Raw genomic sequence first — 20,764 nt, 5'->3', positions numbered from 1 at the left:
TACCGTCGGATTGACGTGCATGTACATGTGTTTACATGAGTTGTGTAGTTCAGGGCCATCTCGCGAGTGATATTACACCCCCTTCTCCTCCTGCAGGACCTGAAGCCAGGTGACGTGACCAGCAAACGCAGTCTATGGGAAAACAAAGGGTCCTCTGCTACCAAGGTAACCAAATACAGTTTGTTTTTTTGCCCAATCAGCCCAACTATCTCTCTCTCTTAGTTATATATACACATAACATTTTTCATATGCCCCTGGAGAATGAATTAATAAAGCACTTATGTGTCCAAACAACAGGCTGTGGGTATATTATAACCCTTCAGGCATGCCATTATAGGACTCTGGAGACAGTAACAGTCATAACACCACTCTAGCATGATGTCTGCAGTATAACATTGCCATAACATTGCCTGTGTGTTTTGTGTTTTAAGCCATCCCCTTGCTAATTGTCTACAGATCTGACCACCTTGAGGAGGTAAATGTTACTTTATCACACAGTGTTTGATGAGCCACACTTAATGCATTTATCACAAGATGGCTTAGGAACTGCGATGTCATGCATTTGGCTTTTTTCGTTTCTTCACGGAGCTTCTCTCACACTCTTGCTCACTGCCACACGAGCAGACGGTTGGTTTGCAAGGAGGATGTGCTTTAAAGAACTGAAGTCACCAGGAGTAACTCCTGTAAACACTAATTGACCTTATGTTAAACTCCGCCCACCTTGGTTACCATTGCTGACTCAGACAAGCATTACATAGATTCTAATAGGAATGAACTGGATATGTTCATGAACAGTGAGTTTTTTTTTTGTTTTTTTAATCAGTAAAATGTGCTCATGAAGTGGAAAACAAGCTAATTGCAAAGCATCGTGTACATGCCATTTTTCTGCCCCTTTAAGCAACCACACAACACACCCTAGCAACTCCCTAGCAACCACCCAGGACTCCTTAGCAACTCCCTAGAAACAACAGAATAGCAGCATCCTGGCAGACATCCACAACACCCTAGAATCATGGTAGAAATTTTTGCAAGGGCAAAACTTGAACAAATTAAGTTATGCAACAGAACTGTGAAACAGAATCTAGATAAATGCTTATGACAGTAAACTTAGAAAAGACAAAAGCCTCTTTTGATGGCAAGTGATAACGTTACTACAACACACTCACCATGGTACTGTGAACACATCACGTCTTGCATTTGAATAAATGAATTAACATTGATTTACCTTGGAGCGAATGTAGGTCACAATTTATTTGGAATAGGAAAACTACTGGGTGGCTTGTGTCACTCTTACAGTAGAAGTGACTTGCCATTATTAAAAAAAAAATTCCATTTAAAAATTTCCAAACAGACAGGACATTAAAGATCAAAAGCTTGTCTGATATTATGCTGGTTGTTAATTAGGGCGGAGTTTAGTGAAGGATCATTTTCACCTTCCCTCTCTCTTTCATTCGCTCTTTTCTTTGTTTGTTTTTTACCATCACCCCTTTACAAAGGACTCTGCCTATTGTGAAAAGATCTATTTTAATGCTGGCATGACTGGGATGCAGTTGACCAAACATGGCGGTTTATTCACATCACGAATAGAAACCAATTCCAGACGATCCCATCGCCTGAACTTGAAAAGGCATTCCCACGAGCGCTGGCCTTCATATTTTTATATCCACAGATCAAACAGATAATAACGGTAGTCATTCAGAGCGGGTGGCTCTATCTTTAGAACGGGCACAATACAATCTTCTGCTGGACTGTCAGCGAGGCGTCAAGATCAGGCCAAGGCCGCGGTTAGCCACAGATTGCAGTTTTGGCCCAGAGCACTTAAAGGACTGGTAAATGGTGACGTAAAAAGCCTAATGAAGGGAAATCTGTGGTCATAACCGCACTGATGTTACCAAAACCAGCAGTGCAGTTTGGTCAGGAGTGGAAAGAATGAGGGTTTCACTTGTGTGTGAATCTGGAAAAAGAGTGCTGTTTGAAACCATGCTAAGCATGTTCCTGTCAATGTACACGCAGCATGTCGGCCACAAGTGCTTTCACTGATGACTTCTTGGAGCACATCGGCACAAAAAAACATGTTAAAAAGGAAATGTAAAATGAAATGTGAAGGCATAAGTGGAATGCCAGACGGATGGGCTGGGAAGGACTCTGCCACACTGATTAGCACATTAGCTTTTATTTATGTTAATCTCATTCTGTCTTTTTCTCTGTTTCTTTCTCTTTCTCTCTATCTTTCTTTTTGATTTATACCTCACCCAGGTCGCAAGCAGAGGAGAGACCAAATCCGTCACCAATGGTAAGTGACAAGAAGATAAATTGTATTTGTGCAAAACAGTGTCCCATTTCCATTTTCCAACAAAAAGCAATTTGTCAACCAGTAATTGCTGCGCGATGTGACACAATCACAGGCAATTAGAATGTCTTTGATGCATCAAACACGTCTATGAAGAGCAAGGTCTTGGACCAATAAGATTACACAGTGGGCGGGGCAACCAAGTGTAAATGGACCCTTTTTTGTGTCTCAAAAATTGCTCACATTATACAAAATTTTTGGTCAATTTGACACATTTCCAGTTATCAACACCATAAATCTAGCAAAAAAAATTATATTTTCATTTTATTTATAACACTATATTTTGTGTTTTCTACCATAGCATTAAATTACAGAAAACTAGTTTCTAATACGACGTCTGAGGAAGGGACAGCAAATTTGACATCTTTCTCTCTTCTGACCAACATAATAAATCTCTCTATATTTTTTCCTCTTTTGTGAAGTCATAGGAACGGTTGCTACAACAAATATAATTTTTGTGTTCCCGTTTTCTCCAGTACCAAAAGCAAAAAAAAAATAATCCACAATAGCGTTTCTATGACTTCACAAAAGAGGAAAAAATATAGAGAGATTGATTATTTTAAAAGCAAAGCAAAATCTTTCAAGTAAATCCACAATTTTTTTCCATCATGACGATTTCTGCCTCTGAAAACAGTGTTAAACAATGTGAGACAAAGCGATCGTCAAGATGGCCTCGTCATGATGGAAAAAAAACTGTGGATTTACTTGAAAGATTTTGCTTTTAGGGTTTAGATAATAAAATAAATTAGGTTGGTTAGCACACAGTGTAAGTTTTATTGTGCATGTGTGTATGCAATATATTGTTTCTTTTGCCTATACATCCAAGCCAAAATAAGGTCAAAATGAAGTCCTACTGTGAAGGGCAGGTCTCTCCATTTTGCACAACACCCACAATCCCTCTGGCAGGAAGCCCTTCCAATGATAGATCATAGCGGCAGGCACGTCGTTCCCTGGCTGAAGTGTTTTAAAAGGTCTCTTTGGCATTGTTTTCTATTTTGAATGCCGGCCATTTGTTCCTCTAAAAGAGGACGCGGTGGCCTTGGGGCGTGCCAGGCGTTTTTTGGGTAATGGGCGACAGGTCTTTGCGTTAGCCTGCCCTCTCACCCACGTCGGCCTGCTCGTCTCAATATCACACTGTGGATTATGGGCGTCTGTCAGTGCCAGCAGGGCTAAAGCTGCATGTTTGTCACATTACTGCATGGGGCGGCAGATTAGCACACTCGCATGCCGTATGAAAACTTGCGTCCTTCCAACCACTTAAAAATGCTCAAACACATGGCCAACTTGCATTTAAGAGATTTTTTTTTTTTAAACTATATTTAGCTCTAGGGTTACAAATACACACAGCTAAGCATACAAAGTATGAATGTAACAGCGTAACAAACACACACCATTTAACCCTTCTTCTAAGGGGCAAATAAGTGGCCCAGATCTCATAAATAACAGCCAATAATCATGTTTAAACATGTTGGACAATAATCATTTTATACATTTAATTTTGGTTCTGAGATCTACTTATTTCAAGGGCTCTATATGAATTACAACAAGGCTGCATTTTTTTTTAAATTAAAAATAAATACAGTAAAAACTGAAATATTGTGGAAAAAGTATTACAATTTAAAATAACCATTTTCTGTTTAATATGTATTTTTAATGTTTTTTTAGCATCATTACTCCAAGTCTTCAGTGTCACATGATCCTTCTGAAATCCTTCTAATATGCTGATTTGCTGCTCAAGAGACATGTCTTATTATTGTTGCTGAAAACAGTTCTTATGCTTAATATTTTTGTGTAAACTATGATACTTATTGTATTTAAAATGTATTTAAAATAGAAATATAATAAATGTCTTTGTCACTTTTAATCCATCCTTGCTGCGTAAAAGTCTTAATTTCTTTAAAAAAAAATAAAATAAAAAAAACGTACTGACCCCAAACTAACTAGTAACTAGTAACATGAATTAAAGTGTGTGTCATTTAATTTATTTTCAAGCAATTTTATGACTTTTCTCTTTTGTCTCTTAACAGGAACGGGCCATTAACCTTTCAAAGACGCCAGAGAGGCAGGGACCAAGAGAATGCACAACATTCCTTTTTTAAACTTTTATTAATACCAAAAAAAAAAAAAAAAAAAAAAAAACATACACACGAGCATTTTATACTGCCTGGAAGATCTGTGTGTAGACACGGTATAAAAGAGAGAAAAATGTAAAAAAAATATATATATATTTTATCACTGTATTCACAGGCCACCATCTTGCACCATCATCGTGTAACTTCTGTTAATCTGAAATCTAGGCTGTGAAAACGAGCGATTCCGACTTTCATTTGTTAAGATTATATAACAATTATATAACAGCTCAAAACATTACAAGATTCCTTGGATAGGAGGACGAGGAGTAGCATTCCGAATTGTCTTTTGTCAAATCACAAAGCATATTATTAAGCATGTTAGTTACCCTTCTCACCTGTTAATTTATAACTAAAGCAAAGCTTCACCCTGCATTTCATACATGTTCGCCAGTTCCAGACCGAATATGAGCACCTGTAGAGTAGCTGTATTTTGTAGACCTACTTTTTGTCATAACGACACTTTTAAAAAAAACAAAATTATAAAAAAAATTGTCTTAATAATATATGTTAGCATATAGTGTAAGTTTTTGTAATTAACTATATATTTTACTGCTTGATACAAAATGGTCTTTGCTTTTGCTTTCAATAGTATTTTATATCAAAGCAAGTTTTAATTCAGCAGAAGTCCATTATAGTCCTACCGTTATCATTATTACATTATCTTTGGCTTTTTGTACTCTTGGAAACACTGTTCTGACCGTTGTTTGTGACCATCTTTTTGTAAGTGTTAATCACTATGTGTCATGTGGAATAATCGGTATTGGTTGAAACAAGAGAACTCGAAAGAAAGGGAACATGCACTTTTTGGCTTAAATCACATAATTTGATCAGTACATTTCACAATATCTGCGTATAATGCAAGACCTCGGTTAATCCAAAAACACATCCTGATTTCAGCAAGGAAAAAGAGGACAAGCATATAGTCCAAGTCAATTCATGTTTATAAGTGTTTCATTTTTTGAGTGTCTTCTTTCTGTGCTGCGATTGATTCATACTAAATTGCAGCATGGACGTTGTCTGGTTTCAATACAGCGCTAGTTGGCAGAACATTAGTAACTTCATCATTTAAACGTCATCATTTCTGACATCTTTTGTCAAAGAATATCCAGTTCTTCGCGCCGTAGCTTAACGCTAATGTCTCTAAATGTTCAAAGTTCCTGTATTCTGCTTGTATTTTTTGACAATCAAGTTTTTTTACTATTTGTTTCATCTTTGTAAGCACCTATGTATTGTTTCTGAGTAACACTATGCAAGTCGCACCACCTTTAAATGCAATTACCTTGTTACAAATATGACCATTTGTAGCCAATAGTTCCATACAGAGCAACATTGTATCATCGTCTCAGTGACCACAATAAAGAGACCAATGAAAAACACCTGTGATTGTGTGGTGTGCTTCTCAATTCTCCACCAGACTGCTATGCTAAAGCCATATATCTGTCATGCTCCACTACCTCTAACAATAGGCTAAGTTCCAGCAGCCAATCAGAGCAAAGCAGTGTGGTCACATGATCTGGCAGGTCTGTATTAGGTGAGCTTTGGGTTAGTTTGAAACTGTCTGCTGCCCGGACCATCGAGATAAGATCTCTCTCTCTCTCTTCTTGGTGGGATCTCAGGTAAGAGGCTTCAGATTTTGTTATCGGATCCAAATGACATTAGTTAATTTGTAACTAAAATCTACTCAAACAATTGCATGCCTTCTGGATTAAACTGATTCTGCAAAGTTGCTCATAATGTGTGAACTCAGGCCTGAGGATCACCCTCTTCATTCCTCAATCATCAATGCAATGCTTGTCTTGTTCGCCAGAGGGACTGGTGGTTTGCGTGCTTTGGGTTTTTCTCTTAATGCCGCTTAATACAGACTATCAATGGCAACATTCCTGCCACCGTCAGCCTGTGATATTCCAGCCTTTCAGGAGGAGTACGACTGGCCCTCGCTTATTAATGTAAAATGCACGTAACTCCAAAGTGAGACAGTTAATCTGCTGCAAATACTTGGTGGATTTGGTCAGAGAAGCTCCTCTGGCTGCTTCCATCACACTCTCATTATCACAAGGACTCAATGTAAGATTAACCTTTATCCAAGATGAACTCTGTGAAGAGCCATTAGTTTGAGGACCCTCAGACATGATAGTCTGAAGACCCCCAACAGATGTTGAGTGAAAATAAGAAATGACTACAATTGGATAACCTACAGACCTCTGAACTTTCAGTAGCTACAGTAATATTTGGTTACTTTAATATGCACGGATTTCATTGCAATAAAAGCAAAAATCAAACCAAGTGGTGTTAAATGTTGTATAAATTAATTTTAAGTTTTTTTTTTTTTTTGCAATAGTTTTCAATCAGTTGGTCATTTTTTTTGTGGGTGTATGAAGTCGGTACTCCTCAAGTTCAAGTTATTCATGACATTAACTATCAACATGTTCCAATTTATGTCTCAATTTTTAACATATGTTTTTTTTTTCTAAAGACAAAATACTCCAAGGCACTCGTGTGCTGAAATTTAAAAAGCCTTTAATTAACAGGGCTACATCATTAAAATAATTTAAAAGTTTAAGTGTATCTGTTCATTTTATTTGATTTAAAACCTCAACAAACTTTATTTTGTGATATATTTTGCTTGAAAAGTGTGCTTGTGTTATATTACATTTAAAACAATCAACCGTATACTCTTAACAGATTCCAAAAGTGGGTTTTCGCAGCAATGAAGAACCATTTTTCAGTGAGCATTTTAATAATCTAAAGAACCTTTTTCCAACTTCATCAATAAACTTTTGTTGAATGGAAAGGTTCCATGGATATTAAAGGTTCTTCATTGATGCTAATAAAGAACCTTTATTTTTAAGAGTGTACTTTTATATTTCATATACCCTTTTGGGCCAGTGCACATACTGTAATCATAATGAGTTGCATTAAAACAATAGAAACGTCTTTAATGGCAGTAGGTGCTGTGGAATAATGTCCTGCACAAACAATGTGCTTTAAAAATAGATGACAAGGACACACGCACTCTTGATTTACACGGAGAATGAGCGGCAGCCCTTGATGAGACCAGCCAATTCATTGTCTGGAAAAGTGTGGAGCACCTGTTCAAATCCTCATAGTTTATTACTGGCAGAAATAGCCACCCTCACTCATTCATCACATGTTTATTGTGCAGTGATTTATTTCCTGGTGGACACACACACGTCTTCAGGACAGCTTTTTCAACGCTTGTTAATATAACTACCGTGCTTGGTCCAACAACGTTGAACATAACGTTTGTCTCTGGGATCAGGGTCACTTGTAGAAGAATTTTAAAGATGATTTGTAGACCATGTCAAGGCTGTTCTAGTAAAAGAAGTGGAAATTAATTGAACTCATTTGACATGCATAACTTAAACTTATTTACTTCATCAGGAATCACTTAGTCATGGCTGACACAGAGGAAGTGGTGGAGGAGGAAGTGCAGTACGTATAACGTCATTACTTGTTTTAATTCACTGAACACTGAATACCTCAAATTATAGACTATGCTAAAATAGTCATTGAAACAGCAGGGCACAGTAGTGGCTAAAAGTGATAAAGATTTTTTAAACATAGTAATATAAAACCTATAGCTGTAGTTTGCCCTTTTGCCAAATAATTTAACCAAGTGTATATATATATATATATATATATATAGCACATTAGCACATACTGTATATGTTTATGTATTCACATAAATAGTGAATACTACTAACACAACGTACATTTTTCATATCTATCTTAATTTCATGTGCATCTTTTTGATTCATTACCCAACTTAAAGTCAAATGTTTTTCCTTTTTTTCTTCTCTTTTCACCCTGTGCGTATGTTATAGGGAAGGTAAGCCAGTTTGAGATTCATGCACTATCACTTATTATGGAAATGGAGGCTGGTCCAGAGGAAGTTTCGCGTGCTGTCAGCTTGTGTGCATGAGCTATTTTAGAAACTTTAGAGACCCAAGAATCGCTTTTGTCCTCGGCTACATGCCCAGGAGAATTGAGTTACTCAAGGCTGCAACTAATATCAGTAGGTCAATGTGCAGGGTGACATTGTTGCATCAAGTCAAGTATGTGAATGTCCTGCCCATGTACATTTCCTATTGTCTCAGATGTCATTCCCCCCCATTCGTCTCTTGTGTGCTGTCCATAACGGTCCGTGAATGTAAAATGAAATGCTTGTTGTCTGCAAGTATTATGGCTCATTGGAAAAACGTAGCCTACCTTGTTTCATGACACTTTAAAAGTGAAATACTAAGATCTGAAACAGATTAACGTGACAGATTAAGTTATACAAGATTCAACTCGTTTTTTGTTCTTTTTTAAGTCAGTTTAATGTAATTTAAGATGAAATGACTTAAACATCCAAATGTAAGGTAGCAACTTTTTTTTACAGTGTAGTAGAGGCATGTTTTCCCGATGAGCCTGAGTTGATTTATGCCGTCGTTAAAATGATCATGTAAAAATCATGTTAAATTCATTTAACGCATCATTTGGTCCATGCTCACATGCAAATTGCATCAGATAGGCTCCTGCATTGGTGGTCTATGGACTATGTCATTTACAAGCTGTTGGGTGGATCTCAATGTTCTGACAAAGGTTATAGATGATCTGTTTGTTAACTTGATTCAGCATCGTGATTATGCAAAGACTGATCAAATATTATGCTTCTGAATGTATTTGCTACTAATCGTTATTATGTTCACACTGTAGTGGAGGAAACCGAAGAGGAAGGTAAAATTCACTTTGTGTTGTGTTGCTTTTCCTGCATGAGAATACATTTTAAAATTAACTTCAAAATATTTTAGATTTAGATAATATTAATACAACATATGTGGCTTAAAACAAAGTCGGACTAGAGTATTTCACACACTTGCATGCGGATAATTCAGTTTATTCTCACAGTTAATTAATTAATTTACTCATCCTCATTTGTGCAATTATTTCTTCTTTTCTTCTTGCATTCATTTGTTCTATCACTCCCCCTCTTGAAGTGGAAGGTAAAATTTTCATTAATTAATTTGTGCACCCATTATTTAATTGTTCATTCACATTTTTATTGTTTTAGTGATATATTGCACTTCAACAGAATTCACCTTTTCATATAATTGAAAACAAAAGCTAGCATATCTTCATACAAATGCATGATATTGAAAACGCATTGCATTAAACTCATTAGCCTTTCCATAATAATCGTTTCTCTTCAATAGTGGCGCCTCCATCAGAGGAAGGTAAAGCATCGATCTGACCTTTATTTTGTGGTGATTTTCTGTACATTTGCCATCACCAATACAAGGTAATATTTAATATCTCATGTTATATTTTTATATTAGAACCAGCCCCTGAGGTGGAAGGTAATCATTCCCTCATTTGATTGTTAATACAATTATTTAAATGTTTTATGCTTTTTAAATAATATCATAGTTACAATAGTCAGCTATCTTTAAATCACTGGATCAACACGTATATACAAATACTAAATTCATTAATTTTAGTATTCACCATTTTAACCAAGACCTGCATTCAGGCAACTCAAGTTCAATTCATTTGCTAAGAGAATCTTGCCATATTTAATTTCTCAAAATTCCATGTCTTTTATCAATAATGTTTTGTCAGTCAGAATATCTGTTCCTGAATGGCAGATCTTAGTAGTTATGTTATGGTATTTTTATAATTTCTCAAACTACTAGTCTTTATAAACTAACTGATTTGCTGTTCTTATATTAGAGCCTCCAGAAGTGGAAGGTAATTATTTCAGTTGTTAATAATATTGAGGTCATTCTTACTTTATAATGTACAAGTGTCTGTAAATTTTCATTCTTTAACCACTTATAACTTATCTCATATCTGAACAGAGGAGCCAGAACCTGAACCAGAAGGTAAAGCTCTTCAGCTTTACATTCATTCATACAAATATTATGAACCAAACATTCAGCAAGAATTTCCAACACATTGAGTTGCTCATTTTTTGGCACTTTGCAGCTGATTTTGTAATAGCATGGTCTCAAGGATTGACGGGTTGTTTAGCATGTTCAACCTTAATGAGCAGCACTGGGAGGCCAGTGCCATCAGTTCAGTTACATGTAAATCTTACTGGCCCAAATCATGTTTTCATGATGGACAGCTCATTTTCTTGTTAACTGATTCAAAATGTGATGATCGATAGTGATCTGAATCAAATGTTTACAACTGCATGACGACTCATTGTGAAGGCTGGAGGACAAAAGCTGTTTATTTGTAAGGTTCGTATGTCATGATGCAATATATCAGCTAATTGAAATCGCATGTGTGATGATTGTGACTGTCAGAACATTGGGTCGTCACGTTCAGCCGGGCATTTGTTACAAAATCAAAACTTGCGAAAATTTATTTTTTCCCCTAACAATTTAAAAATGTCAATGCAATTAGTCTTAATGTTAAATTTTGTCATTTTTCATTGTTCACCCAGCAGAAGCCCCTGTAGAGGAGGAGGCCGCAGGTAACTGCTCCTAAAATCACACATTCGGTTTGGTTGATTCCCTCCAAGGTCGACAATGTGAAGTGCTTTGCGTGACACATTATTAGTCAGTGATGATGTTTTTTTATATATTTTATCCCCAGATGAGACAAAACCAAAGCCGAAGTATGTCCTATGTTGACATCTTTCATACCGTGTTTATCTGCATAAACTCATACGTGAAGAATGCACAGCGTCAGTCCTCATGAGTAACACTTATTTTACAGATTCATGCAAAACATCACTGCTCCAAAGATTCCTGAAGGAGATAAGGTGGACTTTGATGTGAGTAACATGAAGTTTAAATGTCATCACTTCCTGTATTCGGAATGGAATATTATGGTGTCTTGAATTTTATAAACCTGCACATTGGGAATGATATAGTATGCTGTTTTCATATTAGAACCATGTGACTTTATTATGTGAATGTATAATTCTGCAATTATAATGTTTAGAGAACATTCAGATAATGTTTTCATAACTCGTAGAACATATTTTGCTAGATGAGTGAATGGTCATCCACAATTTGCAAAATAAGCACACTTAACATAACCTGGAAATCCAGACCTAAATCTGAAAGATTAATGGTCTGGCATCGACTAATGAAAATCGGCCAGCTCGAGGGGCGGCACCAAGCATGCATTTGAAAATCTCACTGCACGCAATTGGATAACACTACGGCCAATCACAGCAAGCCCCATACGCTTAGCTACCAGCGGAGCTAACTGGTAGATTAGACTCTTGCTGTATCCGGTCTGCAAAACAGCAAAAACGTCCTTCTTGCAAAGGAACGATTCGAGCGCCGTCTTCTGTTCCTCTTTTAGATAAAAAGCCAAGTCTAACTCGTTCATTGTAGCGGCCAAAGCCGTTTCAAACAACTGGTGTTCATCCATAGCCATCTTGCAATGTTTACTAATGACTTCGACGTCACAGCGCTGTCGTCTTCTGTTTAGCTCGCCTCTGGCCCGCCTATATCAGATAACTCGATGTGATTGGTGCAGGGGCATATTTAATGAGCATCATTACTCGACGCCAGAGTAAACTCGCTGAGCAAATTCAACTTGTGCTCTCGCGAGAACTCTGGATTTCCAGGGTACACTTAATGCATGTTATTGTGAATATTGAATTAATGTCAATGCCTGTGTGTGTGTGTAATAGGACATCCACAGGAAGCGTCAGGAGAAGGATTTATCTGAGCTTCAGTCTCTGATTGAGGCTCATTTTATCCAGAGGAAGAAAGATGAAGAGGAGCTGATCGCTCTGGTCAACAGAATCGTAGGTTCTGCATAATCTGGAAGAACAGTCTAATCCAGAAGGGTTTCAGAATGCTAAAAAACATTCAGTCTTTACTTGTGACTGACAGTGTTGTGTCTGTCTGGTGCTGTGTGCAGGAGAAGCGTCGCACAGAGAGAGCAGAGCAGCAGAGAGTCCGTGCAGACAAGGAGAAGGAGAGACAAGCCCGTCTGGCCGTGAGTGACACTCCCTTCAGCCAATAGGAAGCATCCGTTTACCTCCACGAGGCTAAGTGCTAGAATGGAAATAGAGGAAATGAGTCAAACTCTTTCCATCGGATCTCTCAACAGGAAGAAAAGGAGAGAAGAGAGCTAGAGGAACAGAGGAAGAAACAAGATGAAGATGCCAAGAAGAAGAAAGCTCTTACCAACATGACACACCAGTACGGAGGAATCCAGCAGAAGGTTTGAGTAAAGAGATGTCTAGGAAACTAGACATTTTGATATTGGATTTTGATCCAAAAACTTATAGAAAAGGGGAACCTAGGTGTATTAAACCTAAGATAATATGCATGTGAAAATATGAGCCCACTGAATCAAACACAATCATTGATGTCTCGCAGGGCGAGGGTCGCAAAGGGGCGAAGAAACAGACGGAGAGAGAGAAGAAGAAGAAGATCCTGGCGGATAGGAGGAAGGCACTCAACATTGATCATCTGTCTGAAGATAAACTGAAGTAAGTCACCGTTGAGCATGATCTCATCACAGTTCGCATAAACGGCCACTGACGAAGCTTCTGATTGGTTCTCGCAGAGAGAAGGCCAATGAGCTCTGGCAGTGGATGATGCAGCTGGAGGCCGAGAAGTTCGACCTCGGCGAGAAACTGAAGAGGCAGAAATATGACGTAAGTGTTGACGTAATCAACTTCACACAACAACATAGAAAGTATGATTACACTGTCAATATGGGATTTGTATATTTCATTTTTGTTGCAAACATCATGATAACAATTTAATTGGCCATATTGCCTTAATTTCAAGAAAACAGTTTCTTTATTTATGTTGGTATCAGCTGTTATTGTTGAAATCTTTTTAGCACAAGTCTACAGAAAGTAGATTATAAGATATAATTAACAATTGTTAAGTTTGACGCGACATAAATCACTTAAAGTCAACCTGATTATTATTATTGTTATTAACAATTGGTCATCCCTTTAAAAATGACATCAAGCCCTGCCATACACTGTAAAAGAAGATTTTTCAAAGTTTTAAATAATCAAACATTGCTGTAGTTCGTTTCACAAGAAAATACTACTTTTAAGTACAATTTCATGTTTAATTGAATGTGTTATTAGCCATTTCTTTGTAATTAATTGTGAAATTTACTAGCAATTTCTGAGTTAAAATTGTTTCTACAATTTTTTTCAGAATATAGAAATCACCCAATAAATTAAATCAAGTCCCAGCTTACACTTTTTTCTTGTTAAATATCTGTCAACATTACGGAAGTAAAATAGTTATTTTATGTTGACTTCAAGGCCTGGTACACCTGGTATTAAGAAGCGTTTTTGTTAGTCCAATTGCAAGCGGACGACACTAAATACAGGTGTAAATAGAGTCTAAAATGTTTTAAACTTGTCCACTTTTGACCACTTCTAGACGTAGTCGAAAACCCATTAGGCCGGATTGCTTTCGTAGTGTAAACGCTCATGTGGTCGAATGTGTTCAAACAGTCACTAAAGACTCACCACCTACTGACCTAACGCGTAAACATTATGGGAAGCGCTCGAAGCCAGACAGGATTTAAACTTTGGTAAAAGTTTGGTTTGAGGACCAAAAGTGGTTGAAAGTGGACAAAAGAGATAGATTAAAACACCAGGTGTGAATGGGAATGTGTCTCTCTCTCTTCTACTTGTGATCCGATCGCCCAAAACTAATCTTAATACCAGATGAAAACAGGGCGTAAAAGACTGGCGCTGTGATAAACTGGCGTCTATGGCCTACCTGTCTTAAACTGTGACTTGCTTCCAGATGAATGTTCTCCAGACCCGAATCAATGAACAACAGAAGTTGTAAGTAACTGGCTGTGAGGGCGGCCACCTCACTGTTGTGTAGCCTGCTGTCAGTAACTGTTGTGGGTCAGATTTGTGTCGGGTCTGGGCTCTCGGTCGGTCGGTCGGTGAAGGCAGGTGACGTGATTGTGGCTGCGAATCCACAGGTTTTCCCCCCATCAGCTGGTCCTGTTGATATTGTCTTTTGTGCTTAGCAAGGCTTCCGTATGTGTTCCTTACAGATCACTCAGCTACTGGCTAGAGTCAAAGATCACCAGAGGTAAGTACCCCGAGTCACACTGGTCACTTTCCCCTGGTTTCAATGAGGTCTGGCTCAAGCAGAGGAAGTGATGCTGTTAAAGGGATAGTTTACCTGAAAAATCAAAGATCAAAGAACTTTCTCACATCATTTACTCATCCTCACGCCATGACTTCCTTTCTTCAGATAACAAAAACGAAATTCTTTAGGAAAATAAGCCACCTCTGTGAGTCCATGTAATGCCATTGAATGGGTGCCGCTTGTTTGATGCGTGGAAAAACCACACACAGTGATAGTCATGGTAATCCATACGACCACAGGGGATGAACCAATGTCTTCTGAAGCCAAACAATAGATGTGTGTAAGAAAAATACTCATATTTAACTTTTTCTAACTATAAATCATTTCCTCTGATCTGCTTTCATACAAGAGTTCACGAGAGGGATGTTGTGACAGGCGACGTAAGAGCATTGTGAAGAAGTGATGTTACTTCAGTGTTACTTTCTGGTAGGGCTGCACGATATTGAAGAAAAGTGCGATAACTCGATATGCGATATGCGATTAAATAATGCGATATGATAATGCTTAAAGTTAAATTATCTTTTATTATATAACCTACATATGTGTTTCACATTCTTTTTGTGACAAGAAAACATCCCTACAACTTCTGAAAGTGAACAGCAGTGTTTTACTGTAACATAAGAAGTGTTATTTTAACATCAGTGGGGTTTAGGGTTTCAGGTTATCCTACATTAGGATTATATAACAACAGAAACTGAATAATCAAATGTAAAAATAAAACACTGCTTAGTTTTCACTGTATGAATTAAATATATACTGATTCTTATTAAACCTTACAAAAGTTATTCAGCCAAGAGCAGTGAGTGATTTTCTCTTTGTCTTTTGTTCATTACCCAGATTATTGCAAGCCGTTGCGATATGCATATCACGATATATACATTTGCGATATTTCGATAATTTCAATATATTGTGCAGCCCTAATTTCTGGACAAACTTCACAAGGCACAATGTCAATCTGAACTTGTGAACGCGCCTTGGACAGTTGGCCGGAAGCAATGGTTTACAGTTAAAAGAGTTTAAAATGAGTATTTATCTACATATAGCTTCAGAATACATTGATTATTTTCCCAAAAATCTTTGTTTGTGTTTATCCGAAGAAAGAAAGTCATGTACATCGAGGATGGCATGAGGGTGAGAAAATGATGAGAGAACTTTCATTTTTGGGTTAACTATCTCTTTAAGCTGACCAAGACAAAGCAGTTTGGGGTTTGGTCTGCTCAACAGATCCCGCTCCTTTCAGATCCCAGGCCCGATGAAACCGTACGATCTTGACAGGTGCGAGCTCGGAGCATGTGGTTCAGCTCAATCCCAACGTCAAACGGGGAAATGTTTAGGATCTTTACACTCAATCCTAATACGACCAGTTTAAGTGGCTCCTTCCGTTCGTACTTCACTGTCCATGCCAACACATACAATACATGAATTTGTCCATAAATACACTCGTATATGCAGATCAATAGGAATTATTGTGAATTCAGGTTGATTGGGTCACTTTTTGCCATTGAGATGACTGGGTAAAAGTGTCCCAATCAACCTGAATTCACCCTAAATGTTGACCTTAGGGAAGACATTAAATATTGATTGGACATAAATGAGAGAGACTCCAATGAAACGGTAAGTTTAAAATGAATATTTTTGCCTCTGGAGACGGAATCTGTAGGCTGAACGAGAGGGTAAGAAACACATTAGGATAAAACAAGACTGCAACATGGACTGCATGCGACTGAGTGGCACTTTTTCCTTGCATGTGTATGAAGTGCGTCTCTTCTAATTTTGCAAACTGCTATTCTCTTAACTGTCTTTTTATTTTATATTTAACTGTCACCTGTGAGGGGCCTTTCACACCGATTGCTTTTTTCTGTTCCACTGTGCTACTTTTCCATTGTTTTGATTTTTTTCCAATGTAAACACGTGCTAGATGGACGTCTTTAACCGTTGCGCTCCAGTCTCGTCTTTTGCAGCATCTTGTCGTCTTTTTTTACTCGTCTAAAGCATACCTGTCAACCCTCCAGTTTTTCCCGGGATTCTCCCGTATTTTACCTTGCTATCCCACTATCATCCCGTTTAAATATTTTCCTGTATTTTTATATTTAAATTTAAAAAATCCCACTGGGTGCAAACCAGTTAAGCATAAATTAAGCAGCTAATTTCATTGGTTAAGGTTACAATGGCGGGTAGGTTTAGGGATCAGTGTTTGGTGTAGGCTCTGCTGAAGTGGTTTGGGGGATAAAAATGAAAAATTGCGCAAAGAAGAACAGCAGCATCCCGAGGATGGACGAACATGAGAGAGATGGCATTGGAGACTATGTATGTAATGTATTATGTATGTAATACAGAGATAATGTATTTATTTATGTTAATTTCTGCGCAATTAATGTGGTGTATTTAGCCTGCCTCTGCCTACACATCGTAAACAAAGCAGTGCGTGCTTACCGTTTTGAATATCAGTCCTGCTAAACACTTTCTTTATTCCACTCCGCTCGTGTTAATATTGAAATATTCACCAAGGAACACTCAGGTAAGATTTGACTTTTTTGCTCGCTGTTTTGCTTATAGAGCTGGTAAGTCCCACCCATCCGTAAAACCCCACTGGACCTCTAGATTGAAAAAATCATCAATGCAAGTGAATGGGAGAAAATAATTATTTTCTGGTCCCGTTTGAATTTTGCCATGAATGTGAACATATGTTGTCTGTGAATTTTTAATATAATTTTTCGTGTGAAGAATGCTACAATTTAGCGGATAGAAGTTTGATACGGTTAGACTTTGTGTGAGAGCACTTTGTGGACTACAACTCTTCGCTGCTTTCGATTTGGGTACAAAACACACAGGCATCTCGATCTGTCTCCATAGATTATCGCAGCATTAGCACCGTGATTTGACAAGTGGAGGGAAAATGTGTTATGAGGTGACGTCACATAGGCGACATGTAGTCTTTCTCGTTATGTCTTTTCCACAACTGCTAGCCAAAGAATCGTACAATATACTGTCAAACTCGTAACATGAAAAATTATATAAAAAATTCACAGACAACATATGTTCACATTCATGGCACAATTCAAACGGGACCAGAAAATAAATATTTTCTCACATTCACTTGCATTGACGATTTTTCAATCTAGAGGTCCAGTGGGGTTTTACGGATGGGCGGGACTTACCAGCTCTATTATTCTCGAGCACTGACTCGTTCACTAAGCTGAATGGCCAATCAGTGTTCTCTCTCTCACACCGACGCCGATTCAACATGTCGAATCGGCCGAAAAAAAGCCGACGAGCACCAATTTCTGCCGACGGTGCGGAACAAACTGAGAAATCTTAGTCGGCCGACCGTCGGCTTGGTCTGTTCCAGGCTTTAGACGGCATTCTAAAAACATGGCGCTCATGTTAAAACATTTTTATTTTTATTTTTTTTAAACACGCCTCTAGACCTTGCGCATTTAACAGCTAAAATGCTTTCTGTGTGAACCGGTCCTGAAGCAGTCACATTTCCATTCAAAGTGTCGTCTCAGTTTTCATCAACTGTTTGTTGTCAAAATCAAGCTCAGTTTAGCCATTGCAATGTCACTGAATTAATGAAGTGCTGAATTTTGGTTAAGTTAATACATAAACTCTATTGGAAAGCATGAGGTTGTGGGGACAGGAATCATTTTTGGTTTGGTGTTGTTGTGTTGTCACAACACAATTAAAGTCACCATGAAATCAAAATTGAGCGTAGAGTGCAATAGTCGGGCTTCGGAAGTAAAAACACATTCATTTTCTCCATTGGGAAATTGATTTCAAATGTTAACTCATAAACCTTTAAAGACAGACCTACTGTGAGCTACGAAGTTGTTAATTGACGGTATTTGCTTCTGCTTCTGCTGTCAGTCACATTATTTCAGCTTATTTTTCATAACCGTTTAACAGAGGAATTTCTGGTGAAAAACTACATTACCCATGATGCTGTAGCAAAAATTACACCAATCAGAGTCGAAATAAGCAACACGCCCCAAAAGATACTCCCACTCTCAAAATAATTCAATGTTTGAATATATATGCATATTTTCCAATGAACTTAAATTATATTGTTTTTATATATAATCAGTATTTTTAAATTAGTAGTTGTATATTTATCCATCGTTTTTAATTCAATTATGCTGTTCGCAATGCTTCATGGGATTGTAATTCGTTCCCTCACAAAAGACCAACACAACTTCTGTTTCATGCCAACTTTAAAGTTTAAAATTAGCTCATGAATATTCATTTTGCCCTGCCATATAGAAATAGCTTTTCACAATACAAAAAATTCCTAATTAAATTCTCACCTTACTTTTTTTTTTTTTACTCTGAAATAGGTAATATATTCATATTATGTTGTAGATAATGTAGAAGTAAAGTAGTTTGTGAATATTCCATGTTGACTTTATGGACTGGGGTTGTTGTGTTGTCACAACACAGTTAAAGGGATAGTTCACTTTGAAATTAAATTTTGGTATGTTTTAGCTTACCTCAAGGGCATCCAAGATGTAGGTGTCTTTTTTTCCACAGTAGTTTCAATTTTGATATTTTTAGGTCAAACCGTTCTTGTCTGTCAGTCCTATAATGCAGGTCTGTGGTCACTGTCTCAAAGAGCATGCACAGAGTCCAAATTAAACAATTCCCCATCGTAAGTACACATTAATGGCCTAAGACACGAAACGAGCGGTTTGTGTGAGAAAACGAACAGTATTTATATGGTTTTTTAACTCTTGTACACAGCCACGTCCAAGTGATCTGAGGGCGCGCGCGCATCCTGGTGTGTGACGTGTGCGCAGACTGGTGCATAGATATATATACACTAGAATAGATGCCGCCTTGCCTAAGACATTCGTTCCAATGAACTGCCGTAGCCAAGGCGACATCTAGTGTATATATACCTATGCACCAGTCTGCGCACACGTCACACACCAGGATGCGCGAGCGCCCTCAGATCACTTGGACGTGGCTGTGTACAAGAGTTAAAAAACTATATAAATACTGTTCGTTTTCTCACACAAACCGCTCGTTTCGTGTCTTAGGCCATCAATGTGTACTTACGATGAGGAATTGTTTAATTTGGACGATGGGGAATTGTTTTAATTTGGACTCTGTGCATGCTCTTTGAGACAGTGACCACAGACCTGCATTAAATGACTGAGAGACAAGAACGGTTTGACCTAAAAATATCAAAATTGAAACTACTGTGGAAAAAAAGACACCTACATCTTGGATGCCCTTGAGGCAAGCTAAAACATTCCAAAATTTAATTTCAAAGTGAACTATCTCTTTAAGCCTTAGCTCATGAATATTAATTAGGCTATGCTCAGATAAATAGTCTATGATCTGAGGTCAGGTCTGTAATAGAGAAATTTGCTCAGTTGCAGGTCAAAACTGAAACGCATTAGCATTCTGATTAGAAATAAACTGCGCTAAATCATTTAAATAATTTCCATAGCACACTGAGTAGCATAACGTTATTCTCATAGTGCAGTGATTTTAGTAGATCAGTGGATTGATGAAAGGATCAGTAATTATCTCATATGCTTATTGATATGCAGCCAAATAAAATGGTTTGATAATTATGTTTCTCTTTGCAGTGCCAAAGGTCGTGGCAAGGCCAAGGTTGGCGGCAGGCTGAGGTAAACGTGCAGCGAATCGAAACACCCCAGAGATCCAGAAGACTTTGCCACCTTCTTCACATATGCAGTTGTAGTCATTATAAAGCCATTGTTCTGTTTGACTGCACTTTTAGAGACAGTGAAGTGACATATTTTTCGGATGTCATGCTTGTTTTTGTTTTTTGTCTTGGACACACAAGTATTCTGCATTTATCACTAAATTTAATGTCACTTTATCCCTGCAATATTAAAAGAGTCAATTGTCTACAAAGCATCCTGGTGACTGTTTCTTAAGTTATACATTTCCCATTTGTACAGGAAATGTTTATTTGACATTAAGGGAAACCTGGAAAATTATTAAACCCCATAAAATGAATTGATGTGAATTGCAAGCAGTCCAGAGAGAGAATTTTCTGAGCCTTAATAGTGACCTTACTATTAAACAAATATAAGTAATAAGACTACAATGAGGATTATTTTTGTTAGGTGACTTGGTAATAGAAAGGCTAATACAGGTAGGCTACATCAAAGGTCCAAGCTAGC

At 37.6% G+C, this 20,764-nt stretch overlaps 2 protein-coding genes across 25 annotated transcripts in view; both read left to right on the top strand.

Annotated features, from left to right (window-relative positions):
• cald1a (caldesmon 1a) overlaps positions 1–5,584 on the top strand; it is a 57,930-nt gene extending 52,346 nt beyond the window's left edge. For 9 of the 15 annotated variants that reach the window (XM_079868420.1, XM_079868426.1, XM_079868425.1 and 6 more), the window contains 3 exons: positions 97–165; positions 2,257–2,293; positions 4,378–5,584. In XM_079868420.1, coding sequence (XP_079724546.1) covers positions 97–165; positions 2,257–2,293; positions 4,378–4,391 — 120 coding nt within the window. In that variant the 3' untranslated portion in view covers positions 4,392–5,584. Of the gene's footprint in view, positions 1–96; positions 166–431; positions 476–2,256; positions 2,294–4,377 lie in introns of all 15 variants that reach the window. The other 6 variants (XR_013820809.1, XR_013820810.1, XR_013820811.1 and 3 more) reach the window with 1 other exon arrangement.
• Positions 5,585–5,863: 279 nt separating this feature from the next.
• tnnt2e (troponin T2e, cardiac) lies at positions 5,864–20,493 on the top strand. 10 transcript variants are annotated; one of them, XM_079868433.1, is made up of 16 exons: positions 6,039–6,098; positions 7,885–7,939; positions 9,202–9,222; positions 9,699–9,719; positions 9,822–9,842; positions 10,344–10,367; positions 10,940–10,966; positions 11,089–11,110; positions 11,212–11,269; positions 12,143–12,259; positions 12,376–12,453; positions 12,568–12,681; positions 12,840–12,952; positions 13,030–13,120; positions 14,247–14,287; positions 20,201–20,493. In XM_079868433.1, exons 9-16 carry the CDS (start codon positions 11,216–11,218, stop codon positions 20,244–20,246), a joined length of 654 nt encoding a protein of 217 aa, XP_079724559.1. In that variant the 5' UTR covers positions 6,039–6,098; positions 7,885–7,939; positions 9,202–9,222; positions 9,699–9,719; positions 9,822–9,842; positions 10,344–10,367; positions 10,940–10,966; positions 11,089–11,110; positions 11,212–11,215; the 3' UTR covers positions 20,247–20,493. The 10 variants fall into 10 exon arrangements, with proteins under 10 accessions (XP_079724566.1, XP_079724565.1, XP_079724559.1 ...); XM_079868432.1 differs by lacking the exons at positions 6,039–6,098; positions 7,885–7,939 and adding an exon at positions 10,216–10,233 and having other exon boundaries at positions 9,138–9,222; XM_079868434.1 differs by lacking the exons at positions 6,039–6,098; positions 7,885–7,939; positions 14,247–14,287 and adding exons at positions 10,216–10,233; positions 14,509–14,546 and having other exon boundaries at positions 9,138–9,222; positions 10,937–10,966.
• The last annotated feature ends 271 nt before the right edge of the window (positions 20,494–20,764 follow it).

This window comes from Squalius cephalus (assembly GCF_949319135.1).
Source record: "Squalius cephalus genome assembly, chromosome: 4".
NCBI lineage: Eukaryota > Metazoa > Chordata > Actinopteri > Cypriniformes > Leuciscidae > Squalius > Squalius cephalus.
This window is presented reverse-complemented; position numbering and strand designations above follow the sequence as displayed.

Bases quoted from the DNA above. Each gene is read 5' to 3' on its own strand.
- tnnt2e (XM_079868432.1), top strand. From the start codon at position 9,153: ATGCTTCTGAATGTATTTGCTACTAATCGTTATTATGTTCACACTGTA. The intron at 9,720-9,821 runs GTAAAGCATCGA...TTTTTATATTAG, and splicing joins GGCGCCTCCATCAGAGGAAG to AACCAGCCCCTGAGGTGGAA. The intron at 11,270-12,142 runs GTGAGTAACATG...TGTGTGTAATAG, and splicing joins GAGATAAGGTGGACTTTGAT to GACATCCACAGGAAGCGTCA.